Source organism: Acanthopagrus latus, chromosome 9 (assembly GCF_904848185.1).
Source record: "Acanthopagrus latus isolate v.2019 chromosome 9, fAcaLat1.1, whole genome shotgun sequence".
In the NCBI taxonomy this organism is placed as follows: domain Eukaryota; kingdom Metazoa; phylum Chordata; class Actinopteri; order Spariformes; family Sparidae; genus Acanthopagrus; species Acanthopagrus latus.
Genome location: NC_051047.1, coordinates 1,759,753 through 1,782,542, shown reverse-complemented (window position 1 = coordinate 1,782,542; position 22,790 = coordinate 1,759,753). Strand labels below are relative to the sequence as shown.

Sequence of the window (22,790 nt, the reverse complement as noted above, 5' to 3'; positions counted from 1 at the left end):
TCATTCCTCAGAGAATTGTATGTTTTTCCCAGCTGTTAATCACAATACAGGTTTTCACCTGGAGCTGCAAGGATTAGTGTGTGTGTGTGTGTGTGTGTGTGTGTGTGTGTGTGTGTGTGTGTGTGTGTGTGTGTGTGTGTGTGTGTGTGTGTCCACATGGGCATTGTTGGTTATGTGCATGCACATGGGCAAATTGATCCCTTCGGACATAGATCATCCTGTCTCTCTGCTGGTGCACTGTGTCCATGTGTGTGTGTCCATGTATGCGTGTCTGGAACGGGGTAGTGATAAGATTGGTTGCCAAGGGAAACAGAAACGGCTGTTTCCAAAAATGGCTCAAGGCACCCCTCAAGTGAGGAAAACCTCTCTTGATGACTGACCTTTAGAGCTAAATCAAATATGTGTGTGTGTGTGTTTTGGTGTAGTGACAAGCGACAAGACGCGGCTCTTTGATCAGCATTTAGAACTTTGACTGATGAGAACCTGTAATCACAAGCCTCATTAGTTGTTATTGAGGCAACCACCAAGGATGAACCTGTCACTGTTTACACACACGCACACACACACAGATCCTGTATCCAACGGGACCCGCAGCACAATAGCAGAGGAGGTGGAACAGAACTGTCATAGCTGCTCACTTCCTCCAACACCCATGCACACGCTGGCTCAGTTACTGTCTGCAGCTTTTTGTAAACAGTTGATATTAACCACAAAACAAATCAGAGCGCTCATGTGCCGCGGATGCAAGTGCACAATTCAGTGCCAGTCTGAATTTCCTTGAGATTCATTTCATGGATTTAAAGTGGACGGTAATAAGCGAGCCAATCCAATAACAGCGAGTGAGTCAGTGAGCGAGGCGGTGTGTCCCTGCAGAGTCTGTAATGAGTTTAGGGGGTGGGTTGGGCTGAGCGCTCCCTCACGTGGACTTCAAGGTGCTCCCTCTCTGCACTACAGCAACGCTGCCTCATTGTGTAGTCGCACTGATGAAACAACGGCACCAACAACACAATACATTCATAAATATACGTGTACTCATACATTTTCCCAGCTCTGAGTCAATACATACCCTGTCATGAAAAATGCATGCACACAGACACGTGCCTATCACCATGGGGCACAACTGTCTCATTTCTATGTTGTTCACTATATAACGGTCTTAAAAACATCTTTTAATTTATTTATCTTTAAATACACGCATTTGAGAGAAAAAATAAGTCTAAAATGTGCAATACACCGGAGAAAAGGAGTGAAGGTGAAATGATTCCTTTCTCTGACTAGTGTTATTGAGTTCTTGGTCCTCTGTGAAAACACAGGCATACACATTACGCACGCTGGGCGGACATCTGCAGAGCTCCGACATGCATGAACATAAAGCCGCTAAACATTTTAGCACTGGAGCATGAGCCAATCATCCGTTCAAACCGTCCAATCAAATAGCACCAACCTGCACAGAGGACACCAGCAGCATCACTTATCACCAGAGAGACGACCGACACACAGACAGACAGATGACGACAGGAGACCAGACAGACACACACACACACACACAGGCGGAGACTGTTAATTACACTGCACAGTCAGAGCAGTGCTCTGCAATGCATTCTCTGCAGTGGTCCTCCGCTTTCAGTCGTAATCACACAGGCTGTCTGCTGAAGCCCGGTCTCCCCCTGTCGGTGTGCGTGACTCTGTCTGCACTGAGGCATCACAGCCTTACATGTGTGAGAACGTGCTGCATGCAGGTGAGCTCTCTTTCAGCACGACACATTACCTTCAGTTTTATGTTTCACCGCTCGGCCACGTCTGTCCGGTCTTCATTTCCTCTCCGCTCTCCCTCTTTTCCCCCCACGTCCATCTTTCCTCTCCCGCTCCTCAATACTAACTCGCACTTCGACCTCGCTCTACCCTTCTCCTTCTCTTTTCCCCGGGAGAACGTGAGTGAGTGTGGTTTGCTCCGTTGTGACATCACTCCAGGATTTCCTCCACTGCGCTACCTTGCCGTGTTCTTTCCTTCGCCATCTTAAACTGCTGTGCAGTCGTTCCCCCCCCGAGCCACTTGCATCTCTGTGCTCTCTAAACAGATTTCTCGACCGTATGTTGTGCTTACTTCCCTTTTCTAAACTATGTCTCCCTTTAGGTCCTTTCTCCCTTCCCTCTTCACACCATGTTAATGGGATGCTGATGCTCATGCAGACATGTTAAAAACTCATCTTCAAAACTTAATCACAACATACACGCACAATCACAACTGCACACACATGCTGCAGACAGATGCAGCAGGCACGTGTCATCTTATTTCTGAATATGGCAAACATTAAGCTATCCCAGGCACTCAGTGAGGCGTTTCAAGGCGTTGCTAAAAATAGCCTTGTGCTCTCCTCTGGGCGCCGCTCTCCTGCCTACCTCCTCCTCCTTCTTGTTTCTTATTATAGCAACACCCGGGGAGAGGAGAGACATTTATAGAAAGGACAAGGCACTACTAGCTCTTTCACTGTCTGTTTTTATCCTCCCTGCGCATAATACTCATCTTTATCTCCCTTCACCTCCCACTCACGCTCATCCGGCTCAGTCGCTTGTTCTTCTCTCCAACAAGCATCCATTGACAGCAGCATCACTTGTTTTCTCCCACTAGATGTGCCATGATGTGCAGCATGTGACTGGGTAAAACGACGAGTAATGTTGGGAAATATTAAGATATCAACATAATACAATTATGACCGACTGGGTGAGTCATTATCCTTAAAGCGTATATCCTGATCCTGATGGATCTCAAGCTGAATGTTGTCCACTGTGGCGGAATGCATTTGAGCAGTCCAGTGTTCATCAAAAAAACACATGTACCTGCTGTAATTATATAGTTAATGAGAATCATTTGGAGAACTATGAAATTTAACTGAACTTTGTCAAGTTACGTAAAATCACCCCAGGGGCTTTAGTGCTGATGATGGAATCCAGTCAAAATTGGAGGTCGGAATTTCCGAGATGACATTTCCAGGTGCACAGCAGTGCAGCCCTGAGCAACAGAGAGGAGGGAAAGCTACGCAGGAGGAACTGATGAGTAAACATCATATTTCACAACCCATTTTATACCCAGAAAAGAAATGAATCCAGTCCATTCACTAGCCTAATACAAATCTGTACTCTACAAATACATCCTACACAAATATCGCTAAATAGGTGCTTTTGCTTTTTGCGTTGACAACAAATCCTCCGCGAGAATCCGAGAATTAATTGAGAAGATCAATGTCAGTGCCATGTTTATCTCACCAAAGAGTAACCCTCAGCCATCCAAAGGGGTTTATGTGCCTGAGTGTTTCTCGGCCTCCTGTCTCTGTTGGTTGCCCCGCAACTGGTCCTGGCCAGTTTGTCACATTGTATGAATAGATGAATGAACGAAAACAAACTAATTACAATATGTTATTTTTGTGAGAAGTAGTGGGGCTGGTAATCAGACTTTGTTACCTTCATAACCAACGGGCACCCTCTGGGGCTGAAAAATGAAGCTTGTGTCCTGTAACCCCCCCGCTTGTGACGACTGTACAGGGACGATTTTTTTATATAACTTACTCAACACTTACTATATATAAATATTTACATTGTGGACAGTAAAGAGTGCGGCCATGTGGAGTTGCAGCTAGCTGTCTTGTCAGCCACAAGGTTCTCCCACATCTCTGCTCATCTTTGGATTGGCTGGGAGTTAGGTGGAGTCAAGCACAGTGGGCTTTACGACGGTTCACTGAGATTATATCCATATTGTTCTGCAGTTATACATGGCTTCAGGCTGTAGTTTCATACTAAACAGACAGACATGAGACTGGTACTGATCTGACGCCCCCTTCCCTGGAAGGAAACAGGCATATTGAAATACTGAAGTATTTCTTTAAGATGAAACCAGAACACTAATCCATGACTTCCACCGTCCACTGTCTCATTTTTAAACATCCCTCTGGCCAACAAATCTTTACAGGAAATCAAGAAACTATTTCCATTGGCTCAAAAACTCAACCAAAACATCAAGAAAGTCTCATCTTCGCAAGGACAGTGAATATATTTTGTAATTATCACAGCATTAGACTGCAGCGATATGTGAATCTACAGTAGACTGCATACCAGACATTCATGCGTTTCTTCACACTGTGGCACACTCAGTCTCACTGCCCAACATGTGCCTCAGACTGTGATCTCCTCACTGAAACCCTATGTGTGTGCATGACTGTCTGTGTTTGTGCAGGAGTGCGTCTACGTGGTAATATTGCAAGATGATACTCACTGTGAAACTGTTGTTGACATTCTTTGTGCTGGACTCTGCAACGCTGGCATCTGACAGGTCCACCTCATCGAAGATAAGGGACTGCAGAAAGAGGGAGGTGTGGGGAGAGAGAAAAGAAGGAAGTCCCAGGAGGAGCACAGAGAGATAGAGGGCACAGAAGGGAACAAGAGAATGAGACTTTGAACAACCATTTCAACACTGGGTTTAACTTAGCTTCCTGTAGCCTACACTAGAGTAAAGCAAAGCAGGCCTAAAATGAACAGGTAAAACGTATCAATACAAAATGGAAACAACTGCAAGAGTCATGACAGACATGAAAGAGCAGCATTTAAAAAGCATTTAAAAATGACAAAAATGATGATCCTGATAAAACACAATGTTGCGTCTATTTTCTGTGTACCATTAGAAGTTACAAGCTTCAGATAAAACATGACCTCCCAGATACATCTCAAAGCCGGATGATGGCCCTAAGTCAGAATGATCAGCTGTAACTTAATGAGAATGAGACAATGTGAAGGGAAGCTCGAGGAACTGCAGGGTTTAGTAAAACTAAAGGGACAAGCAGACATGCATTTTGCTCAACTTTTGCCAAGGGTCGCACCCGAGCACGTCATAGAGGGCATTTCATTATGTCTAAACAAATCTAGACTTGGTAGATGATTTGGCAGGGTATTTTTATGATGTGGAAAATAATACTTTGCCTAAATAAGAAGCATTGTCATCCTGTAAGACATGTTTATGAACATCTTCTTACCTAAACATTTTCATGTCATTTCTTACTGGTCTGACGAAGTGAAACTAAATCAAAACATCAACTAAAAGGCATGACCAAGAGTACGTCAAATTATGTTTTAATGGTTGTTTTAACCATCTAGTGTTAAATACATTCCTGGTGGGTCAATGATCTTATTGTTTTTACACAAACTATCCTTTTAGATATTTTCTCCATATTTATTTTTAATGTATTTTCCTGAACGCTGCAGAGCATCTCAGTTGAGGCTTTTACATTTAGGGCAGTTATCAGATACTTTTGTCCAAAGCGACGTGCAGTAATTCATACATACACAGGTGGCTACCATGCAAGGTGCCACCAGCAGGAGCAGGTTGGGTTTCAGTATCCTGCCCAAGGACACTTCGAAATGCAGACCAGGGGAATCAAACCAGTGACCGTCCAATAACAAGACGCTGGCTCTACCCCTGAGCCACGGCCGCACGAGACAAAACAGAAACCTTCTCAGTGATCTTCATGTCCCTCTATCTTTTCCGTTTGAAGCCATCTTCCTCTATTGAAACTCAGCTGTACCTTCAAATCAGCGAATCATCAAACGAACCAGCCTGATGCTCAGACTCAGCCAACATTTGCTTTAACTTCATTATTTGAAACGCTGAAAATTCACAGTTCTCAAATCTGAAATGTGACCAGGTGAAGGAACCTCTCCACTGCGTCAGTGAGAAAGTTCGCATTACATGCATTTAAACGTGATCATTTATGTATCGACCTACAAAATTTCTCTTCCTCATCTGCTAAATCAAACAACACATTTGTGCAATTTCTTCAGCAACATACTAATACTACAAACTATTAATACCATGACGATTTTTGTCTGTATTGTTTTAACTCTATTATTCTCTTAGGGCACTTATAAAATGCTTTTATATTACATCCACTTTAAGATTCTGAGGATTCTGATTGTGGATGAACAGAAACTAATATTCAAAAGGCAAGCTTCCTGTTTGTCTGCCATGCTTTTCCTCTGGCATGCCTCACACTGACAAATCCCAAGTAAAATCTTGACCTTTCTAAGTTAATTCAGTTTATTTAGTTACTGTGCAGAAGCACTATTTTATTTTTTTTAAGTGCATTTTCATGAGAAAAACTCAATTCATATTTGATTTCCCTTGCAGTGACTGGGTCTGAGGGGGTTAATAAAACGTAGAGGAATAACTGATGGGTGAGAAACATTCTGCCCAGGAACAATGAGTCCTATTTGTCCGGCCCTCAGTTTGACCAATCTGCCAGGAACACAGCTATACTGTCAGCCTAAAGGCAGCGAGGATTTCCCTCTTGAGTTCCCCTTGATTTGAATCTGTATCTAAATGAGAACAGCGTGAATAGCAGGACAGTGAAGGTTGATGTGTTTTAATTGGATTTCTATGTGGTGGAGGAGCTGCAGCCAACTCTATGCAATATAGCCAGCAGACAGACAGAGGGGAGAGCCAGAGTCTACACACAGGAACATGATATCCTAACAGAGCTGTGATGCGTGAGGCACGCAGCTAAGCTCTTAAAGGGCCACAGGCCAAAAACCTATGTTGTCAAAGGAATGCCCTCTGACTGTGTGTGTGTGTGTGTGTGTGTGTGTGTGTGTGTGTGTGTGTGTGTGTGTGTCTGTGTGTGTGTGTGTGTGGTGTATGTGTGTGTGGGAGGAGTCAGTGCTGCAGCTGTCAGAGGGAATGCCCAGTTAACAACGCTCTCCCAAGGCCTGGCTGGAGAGGGACATCAGCCGATGCTTACAGTGTGTGTGTGTGTGTGTGTGTGTGTGTGTGTGTGTGTGTGTGTGTGTGTGTGTGTGTGTGTGTGTGTGTGTAGAAGGAGCATGTGGTTTGGCACTTCCACATATCCATACAAGTGCATGTGTGAATGTGTGTATGGAGTGTCAGCCAAGAGGACCAGGGTATGAATGGCACGCAAACACTGCCCTCCTGTTACAGCGCCCTTGCATCACATGTGCATATGTATGTGTGTGATTGCATTCTACAGTTCCTTTGTCTCTCTCTCTCTCTCTCTCTCTCTCTCTCTCTCTCACTCTCTCTCTCTCTCTCATCACCCCAACACACACACAAACTTGCATGTGTGGGCAACTGTCTTGAGGGAAGCTGTAATGAAAGCTGACAGTGAATGGTGGACAAAGGCAAGCATCCAGAGCCTCTGTTACCCATAGATCCACAGCTTAGCTCAGTGGCTGCATCTCAGCAACCTCAATGAGCCTCCTCTCCTGCTTCCTCGACTTCTTCTCTCCTCCTCATCCTTCATTTTACAACAGGCTACGTTGTTATGACATGTCATCTCACTGTTTGTACTGCCAGTTGACAATTACAGATGCAGAATCTATGTATCCTACAACTGACATCTTTAATTGGCTGACTTGTGTGTTCTGAGAACAGGAGGAAGAGAAGAGGAGAGGAAGGCAGCTTCCATGACGGACTGCAGTGCTGAGATGTAGCCTCCCTGATGGATCAATGAGGAGGTCAGGCTTCCAAAGCACAGGGCAGCACAGCCAGCCAGGCCACCTGGGAGACACCAGGGTGGATGGACATGTAGGATATGGACACTTAAATATCCAGTCACTGTCTGGCCATGACAAAGAGAACTCACTCATAAGTTTCTGGTTATAAATGACTAGTGCTTATCATAACAATTTTTTTCAAAACGATTTTTTTTTTTCCAGCATGGCCATCAAGAGACTTTACAGGAACAGTTTACCCACAACTGAAAATCCAGTCTACACAACCGCATGTGGAAAGTCATGCTTTCATAGACCATAGGAGGTGGAGCTTGACAACAAAATAGTGCTGCAGAATTCTCATAAACAACTGAAGTAGTTTGGGACTTATTCAAAAATCTAAAAAGTCACAATAATAAATAAATACCTAAAATATCTCCGTACTGCTCATCTAGCAAGTCTCCTGTAGCCCTGAGATCCCAAACTGATTTGAAAAGACAATGCTTATGCACTTATTGCACGATCAACCCACTACAGAAGGGTTGTGCACCGATGCGTTTAGTTTAACAGTTAGAGTGAAGACTTTGGTTGTAAAAAGGGTGTATGTAATGTCTTTTCAGAGCTGTATGGAGTAATTTTATTCATGTGTTTTTTTAATTGCTTTACAACAAGTCCTAAATCTACTTCAGTTGTTTAGGGTATTTGCTGCATCATCATTTTGCTGTGAAGCTCCAGAAATGTTTTGCGGACAACAAAACTTCATCTGACTTTCCATCAGCATGGGGGTGGGTGGATAATAACTGAATTTTTATTTTTGGGTGAACTCATCCTTTAAGTTGCAGGCAAGGACAAGCAACACACAAAGTGTAAAACAATAAAAGCCTCAAAATATGCAAGTTTAAATTGATCCAGGTTTGGCCTTACAGCTTGTCCACATGTGTTTTGGTACCTGTAGTTATACAAATATTATATACTGGGCATTCATGTCATATGGTAATAAAAATGTTCTGGACTTGCAACAACTGTTTACCTCCTCCAAAAATGTTGCTGAAAGAGCTTTATTCCTTAATTTAATGCACAAAATGACCTCCCCTCCGTCAGAATGACACCCTTTATGTAATTCTACATGAAATTTTCAAGCCACAGAGTTGTTATATTTTCTATGTGAATACAGTAAACCTGTCTCAACCCAGTAGCCCCATATGTCATGAATGCCGCACTATCATGTACAGGTGAGTAGGGAATGGTGAAGCTGTTGCAGTGGTCTAGCCCCTGGCCCCTGGCTGTGCTGTGCTGACCCGAATTCTCACTAGGCCTTCCTCAGATCCGCTGGCACCCAAAGGTGGGGGGGAGCGCTGTGCGCCTGTCCAGCACACAGACAGAACTCGCCAGCACACGCGACTCCTGGACACTCTGCGCAGCGCCCGCTCCTGCCAGCGAGCCAGGGCACTGCCAGACTGGTGCGTACACACAAGCACACACACACACACACACACATGTGTTCCAGACCAGGGAGGATAGGTTAGAAGCAAAAGAGATGTCAATAACAGTAGAGAATTCAGAAGAAAAAAACTGAAGTGTCCTTAAAACTGAACACAGGCGAACATAAAGCTTTGGTATTGCTGAAAGGAAAAAAATACAAAGAATACATTTCAATTTAAGAAATTATGGATGGGAAACAAAAGATACAATGAAATTTGAAAAGATCAGTATCATAAAGTAACAAGATTAATAAGACTGAGCTATGTAGAGTAGATGTACTACGTTTAGTGTAAAATAAATTTAAAGGCTACAGTTAGCAGCAGCAGGTTATCTTAGCTAAGCATGAAGACAGAAAACAGGGAAACAGTGAGCACGACACTCTCCAACAGGAACAAAATCTGTGAGCCGCACTTCTACAGTCCTGTTGGTTTTGCTTAAGTATCTTTTAATTAAAGGTCCCATATTACACTGTTTTTCATCAATTTCACACAGCTGTCAGAGGTCCAACAGCTCTGTATTCGATATGCATTGCCCCAAACCCATCCGTGGTCCTGAATTTCAGCTGTCTAAAAGTCGCTCTACAGAGCTCTATTCAGAGCAGTCTGTTTCTGTGCCTGCACCTTTAAAGCTCTGTCTGTCAACCAAGCTCCATCATAATATTATTAAATTAAATTCGCTTCAAACTCCATTGCATAGTGGACCGAAGCGGAGCTAACTAGTTAGCCAATTTCCAGCTGACTTCACCAGACTCGTGGGCAACTATAAATACTATGGTATGGTTGGGACTGATCCTTTCACGAGGGTCAGTGTCGAGGCAAAGCCAGCTTTGTACTGACCCTCGTTACTGAAGCAGTCCGATGTGAAGTGGTTAGCACATACACACAAGCTAACACGAACTGTAGCCGGCACCTTGTCTTATAATATGAAACACAACCACTGTCTCTTCTGTTGTTCTGTAGCTGGGACAGAATATAGGCACTAATGTTGATTTATACAACCAACAGCAGAGCTATTCGCGTGTCTAGCTCTGAGCGATGACATTGTGAAACACTGCTGTCTCACTGCTGGACACGCCGAACTTCACCTCGGGGATGAACGCCCTCCTCTCAGATATCTCCTATCTCCTATCAGAGGAGGGCGGCCTATGATAATGACTCCTTTTGTTACGTAATGAAAGCAGCAGAATCTGAACAGCCTGTAGGAGCTCCGTGTTACCAGTGGGTGGGCTGCAGAGACCATGCAGGAATCACTTGTTTTCCTCATTCTGGGAGTTGACAGGCTCAGGGAGGACCAGCTTATATATGTAGAGACCTGAGAAAACGTGTTTTTTTTTTATATGGGACCTTTAATAACTGCAGGGAGTGTCTGGTCTATTGAACTTAAGGAAAACATCCACAGTCATTAAGTCATTAAGTCTAATCAAATCAAATTCATTTTGATGATAATGTGAAGGACAAATAAACACTTAAATAGTTAGCTGTTCAGATGAAATGCACTTTTGTTTATTTTCTATATTTTATAGTTTGTTGATTGCAAAAGAGTGTGGCTTTCAGCTAGTGCTGCTGCTTTAAATAAATCTGCAATCTAGCTGATCATCAGCATTTCCCATACAGTAGCCGACATACTTTCCACATGTCACATCATGTTCACATCTGCACCCCCCCGTATGACACACACACACACACACACACACACACACACACACACACACACACACACTGTCTGGTGTATGACAGCAGATTCTTGCGTGTACCAACAAAGATTATCTCTCTCTCCACACACTCATTAAGTCCTGCAGTGTGTTGCTGCTGTAGTCCTGGCGGCCGCAGTACAGAGGAAACAGATCTGCTTCATTAGGGGAAAAATCCACAGTCTATAATGTTTCATCTGCTCTTTTTTGGTTGTAGAAAAAGAGAGTTTTTATCATTTAAACTACATTTTAGTTTGAACAATATAAGTTGTGGATATAGTCACAAGTCATGCTGTCTTACACAAGATAAAATGACACTAATGAATTGGCAGAGGCTCTGGGAAGTTGCTGGTATCAGTAAAGAGATCAAACCTATTCTATTTATGCAGCCCTAATCACAATCACATTGCCTCAGTGGACGTTACAGTCAGAACAGTGAACGACATCCTTCGTCTTGATTTGAGTGAGGAAAATTTGACATATTGATGGAAAAAAAAAAAAAATGTAATGAGGGGGAAAAAAAGGCGATGGAAGAAACCTCAGAAGGAGCCACAGAGGAGGGATTCCTCTCCCAGGACGGACAGACATGCAAAAGATGTGGCATGTACAGAAAAGAACAACAGTCACAGTTTAAAAGTTGCATTGACTGACTATCTGATACAATTTATAGTAGACAGCCGGCCACATAACACCTGTTTAAACACCGTTTTTATGCTTCTGTTTCTGTATACATTACAGATATTGCATTTGAGTGAGTGAGCTGTAGAGGTGCTGGGAGGTGTTTTTTACTGCCTTTGTGCCATGATAGTGCCAGCATTTTGCCGTTTCTAGTCTTTGTGCTTAAGCTAAGCTAACTAGATGCTGATTGAGACCGAGCCTGTAAAAGATTTGTCCCTGCACACAAAACGTCAATTCTGAGACGAGAGGACAGACACTGAAGATCAGCACTAACAGTCTGGTAGCTTTATTTAAACTAATTCGATTTATAGTCAGAAGGCTTGAGAGCGTTTATCCTGTCCAGCTGTAGTTGCTTGTGAACGTGTGTTGCATGGGGAAAAGCTTGGTAAGCTTACCTTGGCATCTTTGGCATAATAGAGAGTTCGGCCCCTCAGTTTGAAGTAGCGTTTTTTCCACCTCTGAAAGGAGCTCGTCTGTTTCAGCAGCAATCCCTCCTTTATACTCGTCTGGAGGGAGAAGAGATACAACAAGCTGTTTCACCGGGCCTCATATCAGTGACAGGTTCAATCACACAAATCCTTGGTCTTTCTCTCTCTTTACTCTGCATGTCATTCTCACCCTCTAGTATTTATATGCAGGAACCTGTCAAGATGAAATGACTGTTTTTGTGTGTGTGTATGAGTGAATCTGAGCAATTTTATGCATGGGAGGCAAAGTAAAGTCCTCAATGTGGAGAAGAAAGAAAACCCATTTATACACACACACACACACACCACTATTCATGTTTTCTGAAGAGCTACAAACACACATCACTCTCACTCAACCCTTTCCCCTGGGCCAGAGAAAAAAAGAAGAACGAAAAGGGAAGGAGGGGAAGAAAAGCATCCCATTGACTGCGTCTGCTGCCGTGGCCAACTGTTGAACCCAGTGGAACTCAACACAAATATGTTGTCCACCATGAAAGTCCGATAGAGACGCACGTTGTCAATGTTCTGCACACCAGGAGCATTTCGCGTTTATTTTTAAGGCAGCAGAGGTGGAGAAGGAGAAGAAAAATGCAGTATACCACAGGTTGAGAGGGACCAGATGGGAGAGTGGTTGATTTATAAAAAACCTAAAGGAATGATGAGAAGACCGACAGACAGAAAGAAAGAAGTAAAATCTTCCAGTCTTGTCACATCAAATTACGCCAGTTCTCCACGTGAGACACAGTACACACACTCATCATCATTACGACCACCATCATCTCTCACGCATTGACACACACTTACACACACTGGGCGCACAGAGCAAATACAGTGAGACACGGAACAGTGGACCTGGAGAAGATAAAACACACACAAACGCACAGATGGAAATGCTGTGCGGAAGAACATCATTCTCTCTGGGCACACAGAGGAGAGGTGGGGCATGCACACACACATACACACACACACACACACACAAACACACACACACACACACACACACACACACACACACACACACACACACACACACACACACACACACACACAGGCTATTAATAGCAAAGGAAGGCTGTTCTCTAAGGGAAGAATTACAAACAGAGACAGAGGCCTGAAGCTGACATCCTGCCCACCAGCTGTGTCAACTTAAACACAGAAAACATTGAATACAGGCTCACTGCGAATACACACTATACACAGTTACAAATCCATGTCATAGTGGATGAAGAAGGCATATACTGAGCCATAATGGGGGATCACATAGATTACCACAAAAGAAAGGAATTTTCTAGGACAGGAGTGTAAGATTTACTGTTTCACTGAAGGAGTGGTTTTTAAAGGCTCGTTTCACTAAAATGTCAAAGACATATTCTCTCAATTCCATGTCAGGGTGTCTTGGTTCATCAACGATGTAGAACTAAATAAGTTATATGCATCAAGGTTTAGGGAAAAAAGACAGCAGCCTGTTGAGAGCTGAACATGCGTAAGTGCTGCTTTAACAGAGCAAAGTATTAACAAGCCTTATAACTCCAACACACATCATAACATCACACCAGAAGGCAGAAATTCAGCATGAAACTGGTTGTTGTGTTGTTGTGCTGATCAGAGCTGGAGTCGACAAACACCGTGACTATGAATCATTGGACCCGGCGGTGAAAGACGATGGCACCCAAACACTAGTGGGTGTTGGGTTTTTTTTGTCCACTGTGAATGGGGTGTAACAGTGAGGTCAAAATCTTTGAAACCATAAACCTGGAGGTGTCATCTTTGGCTCAAGACAATAGTTACACTTTTCACTATCTTTAAGTTAGAACATCATAAACCAGTTCATCTTATAAACAAATAGTTTGCTCTGGATTACGTAGTGACAAAAAGTAGCTCTGGTGAAGGTGAAGCGTTCCTTCAGAGACGCACTCTGGCAATGTTGTATTGCACTCAGCAACTAGATCACTTGTATATATGTTGTTGAGTTGTGTATTTTCATTATCCAAAATGTTTCTAACAATGATCAAATTCAAATTAGTCCACAAATTTACTTCAGTTAACTGTGCATTTCATGTGGTTGCCTGTCCTGATAACTTCTGGGAGAGAGTGAGTAAGTCTGCCAGTGAGACTAAACGCAATATCACACATTACCTCACCCATTCACTTTTGTACCTAGGCCAAGTCAAGAGAATTACATTAGCAAAGACTGTTATTGTATGGTGTGCTCACCATTCCAATTATTTGTTTTCATTTGTGTTATTTCTGCAGGTGTTAATGTGTTCCCAACAGCCCAATTCATTTACTATATTCGATATAAGCTTGTCTCTCTTCTTTTGCTCCCTCTCCTCTCTGTAACACACTGAGCATCATACTTCTCATACATAGCTGATACAGCTGTCCACCTACCTAAATTCTCTGCTTCCCTTTCCTTAGGCATGGCCTGGAGACCATATCCCTGGGGTGGATTAAGGTGAAGTACCTCAATGCTGACTACCCTGTATGAAATGTAGTTGCCTCACACTGACAGTGGTCAAAATGGGACTCAAATACAGCAGCATGGCAGACAAAGTTGCAGTTACTGAGATTACTGGGGGGTTAATAGCTGCACTGCAGGATTTCCTAAACAGTTTCTCATTGGAACAGAACTGCGACTTGAGAAGCACAAGGCAGTGTGTTGTTGATGGTTCTTCCTTGCAGTGCCACTCTTGACAGGCGAACTCATGCATACTCAAGCAAACACATACACATATTGTAGCTGGACAATCAGCTGCCTGGACAGCTAATCCAACAGGAAGAGGGAGAACACAGTGATGACTGAGAGGCTTAATGAACACCTCATGACTGATGAGACAAATACATAGTAGTAACTTGTGCTGATTACGCTGAGCTGGAGAGTTCAGTCATTACTAAGCAGAGTATAAGCTGTACTATTGACAGTGCCAAGCAGACTTAATATATATTATACCTTTAGTGAAATAAACCATTATTACATCTGTGTGTGTGTGTGTGTGTGTGTGTGTGTGTCTGTGTGTGTGTGTGTGTTTTTCTTCAACAAGCAGCCAGAAATTCCTCAGGCAGTCAAGCTTTAAATAGCCATAGGGTTTTTGTCTTGGTGTCGGAAGAGAAACTTTCAGATTTTGAGCCACCATGGTCACAAAGTGAAACGTGTATCCTCTCTGCCCGGCTGGAGCTGCAGTGACATTGCTCTAGTTGGGACATTCAATTTTCTACTTTGTCCCTTCTTGGCCTCCATAGTTCCTTTCCTTGTCTTCATCTCCTTCCTGTTGCCAAGTAGGCCAGAAGTGATCTATAAATAGTCGGTCTGCTTGCCTCTGTGCGCTGCTCCTCTTTTCTTCTCAATTGTAAGACAGAGAGCAAGTCCTGTGCCAGAGCAAAATGTGTAACCTGAGCACCATGTATCTTACACCCACACTCTGCTGGCCACTGACTCGGTGACACACACACACACACACACACACTCTAAACAGCACACACACACGTTAATACAATGGACAAAGGCACAGGCAGTTCAAATGAGTCCAGCAGCTGTGGTTGGTGGATAAGAGCAGTGCTGGAGTTCCCTGAAAGGCTAAAGAGAGCAGTGCAGACCTACGTCCTTCCTTTGACAATACCCAGACAGTCAGTCAAACAGCTTACTCACATAGCCAGCTCATGCTGGGCCTGACCATCTATGAACTTAAGTGAGGGCTAACCAGAGTCAACAACAAACTGTCTTATACCATCCTTAACCTTAAAGCTCTATGGCCTAAATCCATTACCAATCCCTCCCAGGCCTCACTGAGGTTTCCATCGAATTCATTTGATAAAAATGCTCGATGTTCCACCTTCCTTTAGCCTAATTTTTTTTCACACACTTTTTAATCCAAAGAACAAAGGTTAAAGATTCTTAAAACACTAAGCCTCAGAGAAGTACAGGGATGCTAATTTTGCTCTGAATATTTGATCCACTTCACATATCTCCTGGGGTTCTTCAAAAATCTTTCCAAATAATTGTGAAAACTTGCGCTGCTAACATAGGCACTTATCATCTGAATGACTACTGCCCCTTAAATGCTTCAATGACGCTGTTTCAGACCGGACCCTTTTCAATGCGCTTCTAAACAGGCATGGTGTAGTAGTGCTCTGGTGTTACGTTACGGTGAAGATGGCTAGAATAGACATTGCAGTTCATGACTTCATCCGCGGATGTCAAGATGAGCAACTGAAAAGCCGCTGAGATCCGGGAGATGCTAGCGTCTCATCGGTCTCTGTAGCTGTCAGCTTGTTGTTTGCTAGGAACCCAGTTCTAAACTCCAATGGGATGCGATGTGAAGCTCTTATTTTGAAGACAAATACAACCTGCTTCCTGTTAGCTGCCTGTTGCTTGAGGCAGCTAACACGAGGCGCTCCGCTGCTTCCTTTAATAGCGGGGGTTTAACATCGGTGTGTGTTTGACGGAGGAGGTGAGAATATGAGCCACGGGTCTATAATTAAGTAAATCTATCAAGTGTCGCCACATTTCTTTCGATGCATTTGTTGTACGTCGCTGTTCACACCCAACTTCGTGCTTCAAGTCACATCACATCACATTTATGCCTACCTCAGTGGAGGCTTTTTGCGAAAGAAGGAATATTAAATAAGTATATAAATTAAGCATATAAATATTATGCAGGTTCTCCCTTTTAGATAGACAGGGCGGCAGAGTGCAGCCTTTACCTCGCAGCAAATGTGCTGCCTTTTCTGTCTAAAAGGGGCTAGTAATTCCTCTCAACCAGCAGAAAATGCTGTGAACACCTGATTATGCATGAAAATAAAATACCGTGTTATACCGTGAAAATGTTAGAATTTTGAAAAATACCATGCTATACATTTTTGGTCATACCGCCCAGCACTACTCACACTCCATATATCCATTTTCACACAACCATACACGAGCAGAACAGCCATCAGGAGCAATTTGGGGTTCACCAAGGACACTTCAACATGCAGTCATCACCGTTGTGATTACTGAGAGACCGATTCAGTTACCTTCAGTCGGTGCAAGAATAGCTGGGTCACACCACTACCAGAATGTGTGCTATGCTAAATTAGCTGGCTGCAGGTTCTAGCCTTGTATTAAATGGATAAACATGTGAGCAAAAAGCGAGAAAGAAATTTTTGAAGAGTACTTTATCCCAAATATAAGGCTTGTGTCAGTGCTTTCTCGTTGCTGAAGGAAAACGTATCCCTGGCAATCTCAACTCATGACTGTTAAGACTAAACTGACTGTGATTGGTGAGTCCATAAAGACTGCTCACTTATCTGCCTTTAGTTTTAGCGGAGAGCTGACTTGCAGCTGAGAGAAGCCCACTGTCTTGGGAATCATTCCATGCAGTGAGGCTCTCCATTCACAACTCATTTATGATTCCTGAGTAGGACTGGAGTGCCTGTGGAGCCAAAACAATCAAGTCTTAGGACCCAATGCTGAATCTCTCAATTTCTATCTGTATTTCTTCCTTGGGTCGCACACCTCCACCACTCTCATGGAGCTGCCTTATGCCATTGTCATCTGTGTTGGGTGTAATTGTAACTCTGTACCCTTCCTCCTCTGACTCCCACCACATGCTAAAAATTTCTCTGTGGTGATGGGAAAATTACAATCCAGTGGTTAGGAAGGGGTAATTCCCCTGTCTGTGATCTCCGTTTTGCAACTGGGCTATGTATACAGCTAGTATACATGTGTCAAGTGGGTACAGGGGGTGTTAAATGATGTTGTTGAGGCCGGCAATTTACACACAATTACATCAATTAGCTAAGATTTGGACAGAAAAGGACCCAACTATACCATGCTTTAGTGCCATAATGTATTACAATAGTTATGCAGTTTCTACCTCTGATTGTGAGAGTGCAATACAAACAAAGTAACTGCAACACAGTTAGAAGTAGAGATTCCCTACAAAAAATCAGCGGATATTGTGTCAAGTATCCCATATTGCTATTTTGGCTAGGTCTCTCTTGCAAAAGAGATTATGTATCTCAAAAGACTTCCTGAATAAATAAACAAAGAAATCCACTAATTGTCTCAACCTAGAGCTGATTTGTCCAAAAATTCACTTAAATGAAGGTCAGAGTCTCAACTATAATGACAGACATGGTCATGGAACGAAGAGGAATCTGAACATTCCAACCCCATTTAACTCATCTATCTGATCTGGATTATTCCATGTCAGGCTTACAGAGCTTTCCCAGTCCCCTGTACAGCAGCAGTACCAGGCTCCACCTTGCCATTAGCTCTGCTTTCAATCACACAGCTACAGTATTAGTCACAAGTTTAAGCTCTCTTCAGCTGCAACAACACACCCTGAAAAGACAGAAAGGGGGCTGAGAGTGTAAATGACCGGATAAAGGAGGCTTTGAAAAGAATGTTTATTCAACTTTGCATATTTGAGCAATATGTAGTCTGATTCAACAAGAATATGTTTGTTGTAATTAACTACTGTAGTTTAAAGAAACACTTTGTAGCTCTTTTTCCTTCGGACAAATAACCAATAACTTGTTTCTGAAGTAACCACTACCTGCACTTAACTGTAGCAGCCGTTAGCTAGAAAGCTCAGTTAGCCGGCGGGCAGCAGTGGCAGAATTGGCAACAGCACTAGAGCTAGCTGAGCAGTGCAATACAACCAGAATCAGGGAATCATGACAGAGGCACAGAAGACAGACCAGGCAAGAGGCAAGACAAAAGTAAATCTTGGACTGTTTTTTTAGTTTTTTGGCGAGACCTTTGTGAAGGAAAAGACTCCAAGATAGACGCTGAGCTGGCTGTCTCGCTGTTGGACTTAGAAGTCATATAAACTGGTTGCCATGTCTTGCTTGCTTGGTGTTAGCAAAGCAGCAAAACATGTAAGTGAGCTAATCATAAGTAATGGAATAATAACAAATACACAAAAGTGGCATATAAGTTATTTACAATCCAAAACTGTAGACACATAAATTGCAAAAAAAATTCTATTCTTTATCAATGTCTCTTTGGTGTCTAAAATGCAGTTGCTGTTACTGTGTTAACATGAGAGAGGAGGAGAGATATGACAGAGTTTGATGTCAATATGATGGAGTATTACATACCCTCCTTGTGTGGTCACACCATCACAGAACACAGGTGGTGCATGTATGCATTGTTCATGTATCTGCTTGTGTGTGTGCATGTGAGTAACATGAGGGTAACCTTCTTTTCAATTTCATGACATTTCGCCATACAGGAGAGTAAAAAAAAAAAAACACTGGTGGTTTTTATTTAATTTCTTTGATGGAAAAGCACCATTAAATGCTGTCATGCTGTCTAGTTGTTTAGTTGGACATTTTTTGCAAACTGGATGACTTTTCCTCACACTTCTTGTCTGCTTTGATTACTGACAGTTTTTTTTCTGAATTGAAACTAGGTGGAAACACAGAAGGGACATGTCTGAGAAGACAGATGATGAGACCTACTGTGGCACACAGGTCCCTTCAACCAAACCAGCTGTTTTACAGACAGCATTGCCGTGGAGTCTGCCAATGAGGGACGAAAGATGTGGTTGTCTATGGCAACCAGAGAACTGGAGAGATAGTAGACGGAGAGGGATGGACATATACAATGTGATGGGCAAGCATACACATGCATGTTCACACAGGCACATGCACACACAGTCCAGAGCTGAGCAAACAATCCAGTGGAACAACACTCAGTGAGTCAGTGCCTGCATGATCCATTAGTAACTCTCAGCACACACACACACAGTCACAGAAAAAAAACCCACTGACCCACACAACAACAACTCTGAGACCTTTGTTAGCACAATGTCAACATGTTAAGCACGATGATACAATTAAAGAAGTACAAGTGCTTCATACCTCTGTGATAGCAATATGAACTCACACTAATGCGACATGAAGCCTCCTGTATATAGTTTGGCAGAACAGATTAGGCCTATCTGAGCTCTCTGCCAGACAATGCAATTAGCATCCCTTTGGTACACTGTACATCAGAACTCATGTCAACCTGACTTTCATTCACTTTAAAAACTCCCGCCAACAAAAATCAACTGATGAGGGACAGCCACTGAATACTAAATAATAATACTTTAACTATCAGCAAACAGGAAATGTATCTCTTACAACTTTAGTAATCCATTTGATGATTTATCAAGTTAAAGTACCAAACATTTGCTTCTCAAACCTAAGGATTTGCTTGACTTTCTGTTAAATCTGTTACATTTTCTGATAAAAATGTGCACTTTTGTTGTGGTGGTGGTTAGATTAACCACACATTTAAACAATCCAGTAACCTCTGATGTAGAGCTGACATTTGTTTTTAACCATTGGAAAAGAAAAATGCATTGGAAATAAAACAAATAATTGACCTGAAGGAAAGTCAATAACAGATTCATTCAAATGAATATATATTTAGTTGCAGCCATGAATCATATCCCGTGGTACAAGTGGCAGAATTTGCATAGGAAAGGTGAGGCCAGACAATCTTGTGCCCCAAGCCTCTAAATATACCCCCATGCTGAATAATGTAGATGGGGTGGAGTGGAGCAGTCAATAATTAAGTGGATCCATTGGTGTGGGAGGACGGCACTCATTTACAGTGTAAAAAGATAAGTGGGCCAAGAAAGCTTAGGTGTCAGAGGTAAGAATTAACACCGCATCCTCTTACTTAGTCCTGCATGTCAAATGCAAGGAGGCTGTGGATCATTTTATTGGTGAAACTCTATTCAGATTTAGGCTGATTGAAATCTCCTTTGTTTATATATATATATATATATATATATATATATATATATATATATATATATATATATATATATATATATATATACATATACATACACACACTTTACACCCTTCCATGTCACAGTTACAGTAATTTATGAGTTCCAGAGGGGGAATATCTATGCTTTTTGTAAAATCTAATTTGTGTTTGGTTTTGAAAAGTAGACACAAAAATAATTCATTGCGACACCATTAAAACATAATGAACTAAATGAGCTGTACCTTTTCTGAGGCAATTTTGTGAAACGGTCATTTTTGCTATTCACACTGCAGAGAACGTGTGTTGATTCATGCAACTCCAAGCAGCATCCAAAAACCAGATGCAGTGGTGGCCAGTCTGCAACAGTGTCGTCCTGCACAACCCTACATGGCAAAGATGTCAAACCCACAACTACCGAGGGCACTGTGCTGCCCTGGTACCTGGGACAGGATCATGACAGCACAACACTCTTACAGACAGCTCACATTAGTACACTGCACCGAATCCAAACATCCACACAGCGTGCGTGAGAGACAGCCAAAGCTACAGCTCTTACCTTGCTCCTGATCTGTCCTGAGGTGGACACTTTCCGGATCAGTTTCTGTGGGCCTTCCTGCTCTGCTTCGCTGTCAGAGGACTCGTCCGCAGCCACGGAGCCGGCGACAGCCCCCACCACATGGGCATGGATCCCCGGCGCGGACGCCGGCCCTTTCTCCGGCTCCTGTCGAGGGGAGGGATAAAACCAATCGGGGTTAGCTTTCGCCTGGTCCGCCGCTCCCTTCCTCTCCTGGAGGCGAGAGCTGTAGAGCGGCTGGGAAGCGTCTCTCCTCGCCGTCATCTCTCACTGCCTCTAGAATAAAGACGGCTGGGTTTTCTCGAGTGTGTGTGGGCTGGTAAACGCACAGGGGATGTAGCATTTCGCGGCACAGTGGGGATGGGCTCCACCGCATATAAAAACCCCACAGTCCCCGCTCGGCTGATGGTTATGGCTCCAGCTAGCACGGCCAGTCCAGACTGAGGCTAGAGACCGCCTCACCCACTCCGTGAGCCGGCGGACATGTCCGCGGCACGGCAGACCCTAGCGGCTGTTTGACACCAACACTGCGCCCGAGCACTGCCAGTCTTACATCGGCTTTTATTTTGTCTCAAGTCAACTTTCACGCTCAAGAACTGTGTTCGAAGTAGGCGGTGACCACCAGACACACACACACACACAGCCCACCATCAGCCAGTCAATAAGAAGCGGCGCTCAGGAGAGTGCTCACGATATCGCCTATAATCAAATAGTAGTGAGACTGTCTCGATGATAAAGGCTGTGCGAGCATCTGACTGGGAGATACTGTAGTGAGCCTGAGACGGTCACTTCGGTGGATCTGTCTACCAAATTTACAACAATCCAGTTTTGTTTGTTTTTTCACATTCTTATTTAAGTCAATGTGTGTGTGTCTATATGGCATGACAGAGTTAGAACTGCTTTCCACACAGCGGGCCAGAGGATATGACTTCCACAAGGAAGCGGGCAGAGTAGTAGACACATAGATATCCTCCTCTCGTTGTAGAGAAGTTCCCGGAGGCGACGCAGCCACGGCGGGCAGCCAGGGAACAGCAACACGCTGCTCCCTCCAGCCTGCTTCTACCGGCCGCCTGAACATCGCCACTGTCTTTCACTTGTCTGCTGTACCATGAACACACAAAGAAATCAAGACATCCTACAGTGTACACGGCTTTTCTAACTGTAGTCCACTACACTGATCGCGGGAAAGCACGCTGTAGGAACACTGTCAGAGGATGAAAACTCCTCTGAAGTCTAAGACGAGATCAGCGCAAACTCCTAATTAGACCACATGAGTGCGTTATAGTAAGATGTCTGTTCTCTTTTCTTTAGGGGAAACCGAGAAGTGACAGAAGAAAAAAAAAAGAAAAAAAAGTCTCCAGTGTTGAATTTTACTGACCAGTTCCTCCCAGGCAGGGCTGCGGGTGTAGTGGTAGACATCCTCCATAGTCCCAGACCTCTGTGTCCGCTCCGGGGAGAAAAGAACCGAATCAGGGGAAGGTGGAGGAATTCACAGCCTGCCTCTCCGCCCTTACACCACTCATATGCGCAATGATTAGATTGGATTTAATTCGTCCTCGTCCCCCCCCTCCACTACTTCAACAGCCCCGCTCTCCTCTTGCCCGATGTCTTCCTCCGTGGAGCCGTGTGGAGGGCCGAGCCTATCAGCGCTCC

General features: G+C 43.5%; 1 protein-coding gene across 8 annotated transcripts in view; it reads right to left on the bottom strand.

The window, feature by feature from the left end:
• The window catches only part of dgkh (diacylglycerol kinase, eta), a 67,591-nt gene extending 44,801 nt beyond the window's left edge, over window positions 1–22,790 (bottom strand). For 3 of the 8 annotated variants that reach the window (XM_037110052.1, XM_037110059.1, XM_037110054.1), the window contains exons 1-3: window positions 21,120–21,838; window positions 11,737–11,847; window positions 4,268–4,348 (exon numbers count right to left, since the gene is read on the bottom strand). In XM_037110052.1, the coding sequence (XP_036965947.1) occupies window positions 4,268–4,348; window positions 11,737–11,847; window positions 21,120–21,401 (474 nt within the window). In that variant the 5' untranslated portion in view covers window positions 21,402–21,838. Of the gene's footprint in view, window positions 1–1,768; window positions 1,990–4,267; window positions 4,349–8,789; window positions 8,949–11,736; window positions 11,848–21,119; window positions 21,840–22,515 lie in introns of those variants that run through there. The other 5 variants (XM_037110057.1, XM_037110053.1, XM_037110055.1 and 2 more) reach the window with 5 other exon arrangements.